This window comes from Phaethon lepturus, unplaced genomic scaffold, assembly GCF_000687285.1.
Source record: "Phaethon lepturus isolate BGI_N335 unplaced genomic scaffold, ASM68728v1 scaffold8660, whole genome shotgun sequence".
Taxonomy (NCBI): domain Eukaryota; kingdom Metazoa; phylum Chordata; class Aves; order Phaethontiformes; family Phaethontidae; genus Phaethon; species Phaethon lepturus.
This window is the reverse complement of record NW_010512560.1, coordinates 29,828-43,645: the sequence shown is the minus strand read 5'-3', so window position 1 is coordinate 43,645 and position 13,818 is coordinate 29,828. Positions and strand designations below refer to the sequence as shown.

The following is a 13,818-nucleotide window of genomic DNA, read 5'->3' as shown; positions in this document are numbered from 1 at the left end:
GGAAGGCAAGGCAAGCCGCTGCCACACTTGCTGCTGTTGCTGGGATCACAAGCTAGGAGAGAACTCTCCTTTTCCTTCAGCGTTTACTAGGAAGATTTGGGGGTGGGGATGTCGTTATTTTAAGGTGGGTTTTTTTTTTGTTTGGGGTTTTTTTGTTGTTGTTTTGTTTTTGGTTTTTTTTAGTGCCTGCTTTAAAGCATTGTGTTTAACCAAGCATGGCACAGAGTTATTGGCACCAATTCCAATGTCTCCTGGGTACCAGGAAAATGAGTAGGGTAATACTGCAGAATAGCTGTCCACTTGCTCATGACATTCTTTGTCCAGACAGCACCCTCGCATACAGGTCAGATCATGCAGCCCACTCAGCAGGTACAGAAAAACAAACGTTTTACTTCTTGCTATGCTATTTCATTGAAGTAACCCTATTACAGGTATTGTTTATGAAGCACCCTTCACGTAAACAAAGTACACCTCTTGGAGGATCCGCACAGAGCTTTGCACCACTCATGGTGACTGGTAAGCCTCATGTTGTTCAATAATATTTCCTCCTCCTCCCTCATCCTGAGCCAGCTACCATTTTAATAAGTAGACAAGAAAAGCAAGAAAGCTTCACAGCTTGAAGTTTTCAGGTGCTCCATGCATGATCTCGAATTTATCTAACCAGGAAGCATACGGACAGTGCATCCAGAGCCCTAACAGCACACCACAGATACAGCACACATAGATCCAAGTACAATTAGAACAGTGCCACACTACAGCAATGCCAGCTCAGAGAAAAATGTTCCTTTTAGACCAGGCAGCCCAATTCAAGTCACAAGAAGCTAGAGGCTGGGACTGCCGTCACCAGAGATGTCAGTGGCTTACCACTTTCACCAGACACTGTCATATTGAAAGATTTCCACTGCATTCCCCAGTCCAAAAAATGCCCTCTTACTCTCTCTTATCTGTATTTCACTTTTCTCCTAAAAAGGTCATCTGCCATATGCAAACAATTCTAACCATACCAAGAAGCTTCCTAAGGGTAGAAACAGATTGTTTGTCTTTGGTAGAAACAGTCTTTGCCTAGGAAGAATCTGTATTTCACTTTTCTCCTAAAAAGGTCATCTGCCATATGCAAACAATTCTAACCATACCAAGAAGCTTCCTAAGGGTAGAAACAGATAAAGTCTTTGCCAAGGAAGAATATTATTTTTTCCATCTCTAAGATACATTCTAATTACTTATATTCTCCTGTAAACAACTTGATCCTAAATCAGCCCTTGAACTTAACAAACTCTCTACATCTGGTTTGCTGGAAGAGGTATTTGTTTTCCCCAGCCACCTCTCTCCACTTTCTCGAGCAAGGTATTACTGGAAGAGAAATTAAAATCATCACAGAAGGGACATGGATGCACACAGACAAACAACTGCAGTGAGTAGAAGAGGAAGAGCGCTTCATCTCTGAATTAAGGATTTGCATACTGGGTTTTATCTGTAACACCCACTGCAGTACTTTATCCCAGACTCCCAGATCACAAAAGACATAGCAGACAGTGACTCACTGCAATTTCAGTTCTGCGTGTAGTGTTTCACGTGGACCAGTCAATTCTGATTCTGCCAAGCAGCCTTCATCAAGCACTTAAAAAGTAAAGCATCTTGTCTAAGAGAGAGTTTCTATTCATGTGCTGCCTTCATGAGGAAAGCTCCAGAGATGGAAGGGAACTTAGTCAATGTTTCCCCTTTGTGTTATAATGATTTAAGATTCAATTAATACTGCATAGGCAGGCACTAATTCTGAAACACCTGCCTTAGTGATAACCAGATTAAGACCTCCAAACTTGTTCCTCTCCAAACAACAGCCTGCCAAATGACAGCAGTTGTCAATATCAACCAACTGCAGGCTGGGTTTTCCTCAATCCTAGAACACTCTAAAAAGGATTCCCCACAAAACAGGAGGGGAAAAAATTTTTTTTTTAAATCTTTAAAAAAAAAGCAGCACTTGACAGCTCTGAATTTGTTTAGCCAGAAGTCACAGCTCCTCCCCTGCACACTTTGAAGGCTGGAGACTGGCAACGCTCCTATCAGATCCTTTCAAATCCCTTAAAGGAAAGAGATAAAGCCAAATAAAGGGTAACGCCACCCACAGAGACAGAGCTACATCTCTCACTAATCAAGTGGGCGCACTAGAGACAACGGCTTGAAGATAGATTTTGAGGGGAGATGCTGGGCGAAGAAGAGCTGAGCAGCCGGTCACACTGCAAGAGCAGCAAGGTTTGGGGCTTGGTTTTGTCTTCCCCTCTGCCCCCCGAGGTTCCTTTGGATTACTTTGGGTAGCGTGAAGCTTCCCAGACAAACACAAAGTGCCTCTGAATTAAGACCATGCTCGTCTGAAACTGGGAGAGAAATCTTTAGACCGGTGTGCCAGCTCAGTAATTAACGAAGTGAAAGACTTTCCTGCCTTTTTAACGCCACAGAAACTATTTCAACTACACAACAAGGAGCTGGTTTTTTTGATTTTTTTATTTTTTTTTTTTTACCTTTACACGCCTTCATCCCACCCGCATATCGTGACCTATTTGAACCATACTTAAAAGCTCAATCTGACTGCTCAGTGATACATAACTTCCATTTTAGTGAAACAATCCATCTGCTCCATGTGACTCAGAGCCTGCTTTAAGAATGCAATACTGTTTAGGCCAACGGTTGCACCGCACAAAGTGTTTTGTTCACATGCATTCCTTTGGGATGACAGAGCCTATCCAGGGCCGTAACGGTTGGGGCCTGTGGTTTTTTTCCCTCATCCGCTGAATGCTGCAGTGACTAAGCTGACAAAAATTCCTAGCCAATTATAAACCCACTTAAAGAGACAGGCAATCCCCCTGCAACTTTCTCTTGCCATCCTATACGGGAAGTTTCTATACATAGAAAAACATCTCCTCCTCCCAAGGCCTGCATTGATATAAGAGACTTTCTCTGCGCGCTCAACACTTCAGACATGCTTCCTAAACGGCATCATTTCCCAAAACTATCACCTTTAATCGTCCATATATATCCCTCACACATCAACCAGAAAAAAAAGAAAAAGATAAAATAGGAGAAACAGACCCATCAATTGAGTTACGCTAGAAGAAAGTTAGAGAAGCCATTAACGGAGGGACAACGAGTACGCAGGGAAGAGATGAGTCTCAACAGCTATAGAGCACTGTTAATTAAGAAGGGAACAGTTAAGCACCTGTAAACCCAATAGGTTGCAACAAGGAAAAAACACATCGGGAAGGCCACACTGGTTGTACAAACTATAAGTTTGATCCACGCTGAACTTTAACTAGCAACAATGAGAACTTTGAGTTGCCTCCCACACCCCTTTGAACATGCAAATCAGCAACCAAATTCCAAAAAACACCAGCCCTTCCAAGAGGGATCCTCAAGTCACGTGCTGAATTCATTCTCACCTACATTGTCAAGGGCTATACAAATGCATTTAATAATTAGCCAGGGCATACAGAACTACGCTTTGGGCAGGTAACTACAAGTTCACTTTGCCCAGAAAGAAACAGTAAACAAAAAAAATTGAGAGAATGGCATACAGTTTCTAGCTTTAAAAACCCAGGTTATGGGCACCTCAGACCCTTACCATTTCACGGTGGGCAAACTACTTGCTGAATCATTTTTAGCGCTCGGCTGATAGCACATGCACATTCCATTCCAAATGCTGAAAACTTTGCCGGGGAGGGGGAGGAAGAGACAGTCGACAACTGAACCAGGCTGAGCTCACCTCCAAAGAAAAAGGGAATTCAAACATCTGTATTAACATATTATTATCTGAGCATCTTTTTATTACAAGTTAATTCTCAGAGCCATAAACAGACTTGAGAAGGAAATCACACTATTAGTGGGAAGGAAGGCTAAACAAAGGCTGTTTCATGACTGTTTAACACTGAAAATCTTGTTTGCCACATGAAAACAGTTTATGAAAATGCTTAAGGATAAGTCGTTCCTACATTCATGTGTGTTTGGGGAAGGAAAAAAAAAGGAAAAGGGTGCCTACTATTCAGAATTTTTAGAGGGCACGATTCCTGTCCAGGGTTGACCCTAAGTTTTACCTTAACTTCTTACGAAAAGTAGGCTGCCAAGTTCAGCGAGTTCGCTCGCATGCCCACTTCCAAACCTCCTTCAGCCCATTTCAGCCAAATTCGATCGCAGATCAGTCATCAAAAGGTCTATTTCTATACACTCCATGAAAATGGACAGCTGGGTGGAGGACAGATCTTTTTAGGGCCCCTATCAAGATAAAGAGACCGTGGTTCAAGATCACCCCTTGTTAGACATCGATACAAGCATTAACTGTCAAAACAGAAATCCCCAGGAAAGCTAGCAACCCACTACAAGCCTGACTCCTTGCATGGGTAAGAGCCACGGTGAACTGCAGAAATGCTAAGCCAAGCTGAGTTTGCCTTGTCCCTGCAACATTTGCAAGAACACAGCAAAAACACAGCTTTCTTCTGGTTTTACACTTGACATTTCCCTGACATTTTCCCTATAACACTGCTAGCTATTCCCAGCTCCCAGTTGTTTTGCAAATTCATCATAAAATTTAAGTCTTACATTACAAGTAGTTAACTACCCAATACAAATGTCTGTTCTATTAACAAACATTTGTCTAATATGTATCAATGGAGCCTGGAAGTCTGTGTTAAGCAGGTTAATCAAAGATTTAGTTGAATTTTAGATGCGCATTTGATTTCATAGATTTAAAATGGTACTGCTGCACAAAGGCAGTAAAAGGAAGAATGAAGGAAGGGAAAACAAAAAATAATTCTGTAAACAACACATCATCCTCAGTCTCCTCTAGGATGAAAGCAAGTTGCTAAGGACAGCAGAAGTGCTGTGAGTAAAACCAAAAGCACTCTGTTTCCAATCCTAGCTAGCACCAGATGATCCAATTTCTAAATATACATATACAGCATATACAGTACCCTTGAAAGTACCTTTAGGATGTTACGGAGGTTTTAAAGTACTTTTTTTTGAAGTCTGAAATAAATAAGCAACATCTTAGAAATCCTCACTGAATGTGATCGCAGATATCATCTTCCTATCCCCCTCTGCCCGACAGCCTCAGGCCCCTTGGGCTACAAAGTCTGCTCCCTTCTCCCATGAGCCTCCATATAACAAGAGGTTAGACCAGGACTTCTTTTCAGGCACTACACATTAAAAAACTGCACACTGTATGCATGACAATCTAGTGATGCTTTTACATCTTCTTGTAAGAAGGGCCGGCATTGTTTTTCTTCCCCACCCTTTACCACAGAGCATCAGAGAAATTGAACTGAGGAATTAACAGACATGCAACCCATAAAACCAGGGAATGACTGTTTCCTATAAGTGATCTCCAATTATATTTTTATAGTTGTTTTTCTGACAGTGAAGCAGTTGTTTGGCATGAGACAATTCAAGTAAGTCCATATTGTAGTAGCGATAAAAATCACTCAGGATTTCAACGTTTCACGAGGCAAAAATATGAAGCCATGAAAGACGGGCGTAGCATGGACCCGCAAGGCCTTTCTGTCCAGACAGCTTTCAATCACAGCGTGCTCTTGGTTCATTGCGAGTATAAGACCCATTTACATAAAGCCAAAAAAACTCTGCCTCCATTTCCAGCTTGAGCAATTTTGTGGCGGGGTTAACTGCAGAAATGCTAATCCTCATTTTTCTTAAATCAGAATGGTCTCTATGCAAAACAGAGTTTATATTACTCAGAATAAACGGGCATATACATTTAACCACCATGACTATCACTTGCAAGGTATTATACTTCCACTGAAATCACAGCAACATTCACTGTACCATTCTGCAACACATGGATTTCCCCTCCCCATTACCAGAAACGATACCGAAAGAACTAAATTTCTCCAATAGCATGGATGGTCACTGGAATATGGCTACACATTTTTACATGAACACACCTCTGGACTGACGAAGATAAAGCAAGTCAAAGCAAGTGTAAAATATGGTGGTTTGTAAGGAGAAAAGTGTGTGTGTGTGTACATGGGAGTAGAAACGACACACGGTATATCCAAAAACCGTAAGAACACTAACTTTTTTTAAATTCTCTATTCCAGAAAGTGGGGAAGAGGTCTAAATTTTTTCAAGGATTTTTTAAAAGTTTTTTTAAACCTGCAGCAAAGTGTCATTGATGGATCTAGTTAATTGTATCAAGTCTTTTAAAACTGGAAAACAAAAATCCAAAATTTGAAGTCCTCTCTAAAATACTACACATCTTTCTGCCAAAAGAAACTAGGGAGCCAACATTAGCACTTAGTTTTTGGTGACTAGTGCAGGCTGCAAGGTTCAAGATATTCTTCCCAGGTTATGCCATTTTGCAACAGAACAAAGAAAAATGGCAAGTATACATTTGTTTAATTTTAGCACTTTTCTCAGAATATAAACCACTGCTACAGTAATTAACTGCAGATTGGCCTAAACTGCTCTGCGGCCATTCCAGCTTACTAATTAAATATGCTTTCACAGCCATAATAAAAATTCTGGGAAACCTCTGGCTGAAGAGCAGGCTTCTCAGGAGGGGAGTGAAAGTCAGGAAAAAACTTCATTCAGAACGTAAACACTAACAAATTTTTTTTAACACACTCCAGATTCTTCTAACTTGGTGACACCAACTGTGACATTTACAATTTTTTTGTCTACCCTTCTGCTTATTCCTTTCAGAAGATGTTCATTTGCTGGACAGTTTGCATATCAACCAAAGAGACAAACAACCTGTCCATTTCAAAAGATGTTCAGGTTTATACGATACTCTTTTTTTTAACTCAACAAAGGTAGGATTGACTTTTTACACAGACTAGCTTCACTTAACATTACACTATAGCAAATTTCCCTGCAAAAAGAATAACACTTTTAAAGCATGTTGTCCTCTTTTGATATATGCAATTTCTACTATATTTCAGGGTTTAAGGAAAACACAAAAAACCTTAAATGAAGCAACAAACATAAAGCATGCAGATGTAATTCAAAGCAAAATAAACACAAGCTGATTCAGCACCTCTGGCTCACGACTTCTTCCCCTCTCTCTTCATGTCTACATAGTTCATGTATGTTCAATATTTCAAAAGGACAGGGGAATATACCAACTATGCCTCAGAGAGGAGAAAACAAGGAGAGAAGCGGGGGGGGAAGAAAATCCCAGCACATGGTTTTCACCACTACTCTGCTGAATCAACAGGGAGCAGATTCCCAGATGGCGTACACTGGTTAAGTACTGCACAAGTCAATGAAGCTATGTCAAACGATGCCACCCAACTGCATTATCTTTTGAGCTCCGTGTAAACAAACAGGAGCAGATTCTGAATATTTGTGAGAATACATCATGTTACTGTCTCCATATGTTTAAACGTTTTAGTAGAAGGTACATATGGACCACTCTTCCCACTCACTGTCATTCTCTCCCTCCTGCTCATTCCCATACACCGTATCTTTTCAGGCCACTGTCAAACCAATTCAAAAAGGAATAAGGATACATTTTCATTAAAAACATTTTGTGCTTAGCTGCCATCTGCTTCCTTATCAGCCTCCAAATCCTCACATGCCTCTTCCATGCTCTTCAGTTTCACACATTCGGAAGCTGAAAGTTTTCTTCTGTTGTGTTGTGAAGTGCCATCTACGTGAGCTACATTTGAAAATTTGATTTTTTTTTGTTTTTCACATCAAATTCTCCTGTTTTGAAACAAGTGCTTAATACTTACGGCCCTAATCCACATTCTCTCTACAATGCCAATTAAACCTACTTTTTTTAATGTCAGTGGCAAATTTAATCTCAAAGGTCCCTCATGCACTTCAAACACAACAAAGGTGAGTATGGGAAGCACAGCTATTTTGTCCCCTTTGTGCAGCACTATAATTTGCTGTCTCAAAGGGAAGACCCAGACTTCCAGACTGTGCTCGTCCTCTCACACAGAAGCCACAGTTGAAGCCATCAACCCTTCATAGCAGGTGTTAACAGTCTGTCCTCCCCATAACCAGACGCTTAGTCTTTCTTTTATCTGAGTAGGAAAGGAAGGGTTTCAGCTAGTACTTGACAGAGAGCATCTCCAACTTAACTGGGGGGTGGATGGAAAGCAGACGAGTAACTAAGATGAAGCTAAAAAGAAAAGAAAAAACACACCCATACACCATAGATCTTCTATATGGATTCCTGCTAGTTTTGTTACTACCTTCCCACATAAACAGTTTGCCTGGTTCATTTCTTACGGCCCGAGCAAATGCAGAAGTATCTTAGGAAGCATTAGGTGGACTTTTGTGAAAAACACCACAAAATTTATGGTACACAAGGGATCCTGAACTTCCAGGCAGGCTTTCAAGGTTGTGATTTACATTTGGTTTCTGCAAGCTTACAAAGGCCTAATGACTAAGGCAGCAGACCTCAAAACTTAGTCATCAGCAAACACAATATAGAAAACAACAAAAGTTTTCTTTACATTAGACCAATGGACAAGCAAAGCAAGCGTGTCACCAGAGACTACTCTTTCAAGGGCTATAGCAGGAACAGTTTTTCTGGTTCTCACATCAATCGCCGAGTAAGATGCAGACAGCTTCCGTAAATGTTTCCAGCAGTCACAACTGCCAGGAAAAAAAACCAAAAGGCCATAATCTTATTTGTATGTCTGGACTCTCAGTTTTTATCTTTTTCCATCTCTACCTGTGGCCCAAAGCAGAATCAGTGATGCAAACAATTACAGTAGTCTCCTTTTATCTTGAGAGATTCTTACATGTGGACCTGCAACCCAAGTGTAGTACAGCTGGCATTTGATACACCAAAAGAAAAGTAGGTGCAAGTCAGAGAGATGATAGCATGCCAAACAACATGGCATGCCGTGGCTCCAAAGCCAGCAAACTAGTAAGGCTGCTGCCTTGGGGCACTCGAAGGTAAAGGAATGTATACTACACAGAAACCAGGGCAACAAAACTGGCAGAGAAGCTGCTGACGATTTACGCTGAACCTTAAAGAATAAAAAAAAATAAAAAATAAAGTTACAGCTTCTTTGTAGCTTGTTGTACTATAGAAATGTCAATGGATTATTCTAAGTCAAACACAGCATATCCTTCCCTCTCTCTTCCCTCCACCCTCGACGTTGTTCCTGCACAAGTTATATTGAAGGAAGCACAGGGTTCTTCCTTTGTTTGTGAGCAAGAAAAAGAAGGGAAAAAAACAACTTCCACTCAACGGCAAAACTAAACAGAAGACAGTCTACTTGAAGTACTAGGTGTTCCCACACAACATTTACCCACCAACTTGAGATCTTTCCGCGTAAACAAGGACAAAAGTGATTTAATATCCACTCCTCCACAGATCCAGAGTGAAGAAAAATAAAAAGGCATAAAGGAACCCTGAGTGACAGACAGCATTTTTAGTTTAACATTACTGTGACGCACAAGGAGAATGTCAGGGTTAAATTAGATACCACACTAGAAAAATATTCCCTGGAAAATAACATAGGTCTCTTATCTCTACTGATAGGAAAACGCAGATTTAAACACTTAGTGTTTATAAGTCCTCGCTTCTATTAGTTTTCATAGAAGTGTAATTTTTCATAGTCTTGTGTAATTCTGTACTGCAAGAGAATATCTACATCAGTTCATTGCCAAAGCGCCTAAACAATCTAGCAGGACAGACAAGAGTCTTCCTTTTGAACAACCACACATTTATACCTCACTGGGGTTTTTTTTTTTTTCCCCAGAATGGGAGTACTTTTGGGGTTCGTTTTGGTTTTTGTGGGTGGGTTGTGGTTTTTTTTGTGGGTGGTTTTTTTTTTTGGATGAATGGCTGGGAAATTTAAAGTCTTATTCCTTGTAGTCAGTGGCTTATCACGACAAACAGATTAAAAAAGTCCAACTTTCTGACTTCTTTTATTGATTAGAACTATCCTAAGATATTCTAAGCCTACACTGTTTTTCCACAATGTAATGCTCTTAACAAGCCTTTCAAAGCTCTTTTCCAATACTTGCTGCCTTCTTCACAATCTCCCACAACAGGAAGATGAAAGCATATAGTCAAAGAAAAACATTACCTAGATCCTTGCTCTAAAAGTGCTGCCATCACAGTGTAACTATGACCTCATCTTACTTAAACAGATCTCTTCTCACACACATTTGGGATCCAAATTATTTTAACAGTCCCCTAGAAGTCAACAAGATTTTCTTGCACATTACTTGTGTCTACTCGAAACAGCCAGAGCACACAACAGAAAGCAAATAAGATGTTACATCTCATTAAATACACTCCAGTTACCACTAAAGGCAATAAGGTTGCACAGGAATCACCAAGGTCACCCTCTGTAGACAGCAGAGTTACACACTTTTAACGAAGACATAAATTTGGCCTGCAGAAGCCTAAGGACTCATAGCAACATATGGTAAGAAAGCAACACAGCTCACCTCCCTCACCTTGGGCAAATCACAAAGACTCCCAGTAACAGGATGATGAGCTTTCTTTTCTTTGTTTAAAAACAAACTCTATTTCCTGTAAGAATTATTGATAAAAAGGACGGCCCTACAAATGCCTTTTTTTCCGAGATATTTTTGGCATGTGTTGACTGAAACCCTAACAAGGTAATTTAATTTCAGTTCTAATCAAACATGAGGGTTTCACAAGCAACTGATGAGCCAATTCCTAAAAAACAGCTTCCCCAAACAAAGGTAACCTGAACATCACCCTGTTCCTGTTTTCTCTCACGTTATGGTGTTTGCTGTCATTATAACAGCTTTGGTCAAGACTCCCAAGTGGAATTTGGGAACTGTACCTCTCAGTGACGACTGCTTGTAATTAAGCCCTACTGATACAGCGGGGCTCAGCTTTCATAAAGATACAGAATGAACTCAAAAAGCCTGCCATGTAATCATGTTATTTGAGTAAACTATGTATTTGTTTACTCTATTTTTAAAAAGTGAGAAGAGATCAGGTTTTGTTTTTGCTAATACTTGCTATCAGAAAGACATAAACCCCATCATACCAGGTAAAAACAAAACAGCAAAGGGTAATTTCACCGAGAGTCAAGATAATCCATTGACTCTTTGACACTACAGACTGTACTGTACAAACTGATTTCAGTAAAAAACTTCTTAAGTACAGAATTTACCATTACAGGAATTTCTGAAGGTGCGTGCCAAGGGAGGCAAAGAACGAAGTCAAAGCAACTCTAGTTAACAGCTTCAGTACAGCAATGACTCTGGCACACACGTAACGTCATTTCGGCAAAGAGGAGGAGATGGCATTCGACAGCCACCTCTGCCATAGTCCTCAAGGGAGACAAAACTGGTTCCAGCTTTACTATAATGGCTTTAATTCTACACTTACTTTGAAACTTTTCCATGGGGAAGCAACCCCGAAAGTTTGTGGGGTTTTGTTTCATTGTTGTTGGTTTTGTTTCATTTTGTTTTAAATCAAGTGAGATGAGCCTTTACTGGCTGGGGAAGAATCCATCTGTGTGGTAACTACATAGAGGACTATAAATGACTAGAATAAAAATTCAAGTATCTAAAAAGCTTAAAATAAAACCACAAAATTAAACCTTTACTTCAGAAAGAGGTAACAAAAAACACACAATCTACTCAAATCTTACTTTTCTGGCAGTGGTTGGTGGTCCAGCAGCGGTAGTTGTACTCATTGTTTATAGACGTCTTCTCACACAATGGCTTCTCTTCCATTGTTCCTGGACACAAGTCCCCACATTCCTTTGGAGGTTTATTCCCAACGATGTAGTTGTTGGACACTGCATCTAAGATGAGAGACCAGTCCACCGTGGAGAGGTAACACAGGTCAGAGTTCTTCTCAATCCGTATGGCCCCGCGGGTTATGTTCCTCAAGTTGTGAAGCCCAATCTCTTTAAGATTTGTCATTTCAAAGATAACCAAGGCATAGTTGTAGAAGAGGTTCCTCCCACGAATGACCGTGAGGTTGGGGAAGAGATCACTGAGGCTTTCCAAGCCTGCCACACGGAACAGCAGCAAATAGTCAGTTATGACAGTGAGCTTTGGGAAGCGGAAGTTGCGGTAATCCTCTGCTTTAGAGATGAGCAGAATTTGAAGGAAACCCTCAATTACCGTACAGTTCTCCAGGCGTTTCAGCTCATGGATATCATTGCGAATGTCAACATTTGGCCCACAAACTGAAAACATAAAAGGAGAAAGGAAAGTTAGTAAATAAGGCATTTTTAAGTCTTTTAAAATTGGAATGCAAGTAGGATATTCTGATGGTCATAAAATTTTTAGCTTCTTAATTAGGTTGCAATGTTAAAATAGGAAATGAGTACTTGATTTACACCTACATTGCATATTCATCTCATTTAACCTATCACTATAAAACACTACCAGGACCAGAATATAGATGCAAGCTATCTATATTCTGCAGCAGACAGAGAAATGTTTTATTATTGCTGTTGAAAAAGAGCTGCATTACATTGAGGAACATAAAGATAAACTGAATGCATTGTACACCCTTCTTCAAATTACACCATGACACGTGTGACCAGACCAGGCGTTCAGCCACATGACTCCAAACAAGTTAGGTAACAGAGTGTGATCCACTGTTCATCACGTTACCAATTTACCCTCTACCCTTCTTAAGATACGTGCATATAAGAGGGGAACACTTTCCAGAAAATTACAGCTTATTTCTCAAATCATTCTTTCTTCCCAGGGTCACAAGCCAAACTAGCCCCAATTCTTGAATGCTAGTCTTGCAATAGATCAGCAACAACACAGAAAATCCACAGAAAGCTGCTCAGCACTTCCTGCACTGTGACTGGGAAGAAAAGAAAGTGCTTGGACTTGCAGCTAATGCACTGAATTCCTGTTGCAAGTTTCACTGATTTTGGCATCAAGATAGGAAAAAGTTTCTTGAGTTCTAAGAAATGCAGGGTTAAATTTATTTACAAAAACACACAGCATCGCAGTGAGGAATTTCCCCTGAAAACATGCACACTCAAGACGACAATGATCAAAAGGATTATTCCCTAATAAACCTATATATTAGGTCTTTCCATACTAGATATGTACTATAATGAAAATTTTAAAGAGATTGGAATAAAAGTGTGCTAATAATGTAATAATTAGACACACAAAATACACTCTGATGTAAAACAAAGAGCTACAGAGCATAGAGAGCTGCTGTTCTTGGAAACCTCAGACTTGGTCTTCTGTGGAAAACACTGAAAAAAGATTCCCCAGAATAGATAGTATGTTGCTTGTAAGCAAACAAAGTAAAATGCCAATTCATTTAAGCAACCCAAAACTTAAATAAACCCCAAGCAACTCCATTTTGTGGAAAGGTTCTCTTTTTATGCACGCTAGGCTTAATTATTTTAACACCACCTTTTCCTCAGACAAGGAAAAGGTCTAAACAAACACTGGAGCCAAAAAACTTAAATTCTAACACAGACAAATTGTCCAGAGATTCAGAAATTGCACTGAGAACAGAAAGCAGTCCTCCCATCCCACAGCACTTATCTAAGGCTAATAACTTAAGCTAACAAAGGATCCAGAACATGAGCATGCTAAAACCACAGCAACTCTAATATCCAACAAGGACTTAAAGACTTTTAAGTCTTTAAAAAACTAAAGGACTTTCTTGTTAGAGGGACAACATAAAAAAACAACACGGCGAGATCTCTGTTAAGAAACAGATGTTTTCTACACAAACTATTACCCAATTCCCCTTCTGTGAAGATCCAAGCTGAAAGCAGAGGCTATTAAAATGTCACTTGCTGCACCAGAAGCAGCGATGTACAAGAAAGTCCATTCACTAAACCCTTAAAAAAAAAAAAAAACACA

General features: G+C 40.0%; 1 protein-coding gene across 1 annotated transcript in view; it reads right to left on the bottom strand.

Moving 5' to 3' along the window:
- Positions 1-12,155, bottom strand: part of IGF1R (insulin-like growth factor 1 receptor) — a gene marked incomplete at its 5' end in the record, with an annotated part of 156,793 nt that extends 144,638 nt beyond the window's left edge. Inside the window, one exon of the mRNA XM_010287414.1 lies at positions 11,610-12,155. Coding sequence (XP_010285716.1) covers positions 11,610-12,155 — 546 coding nt within the window. The remainder of the gene's footprint in view (positions 1-11,609) is intronic.
- Between the last annotated feature and the right edge of the window lie 1,663 nt (positions 12,156-13,818).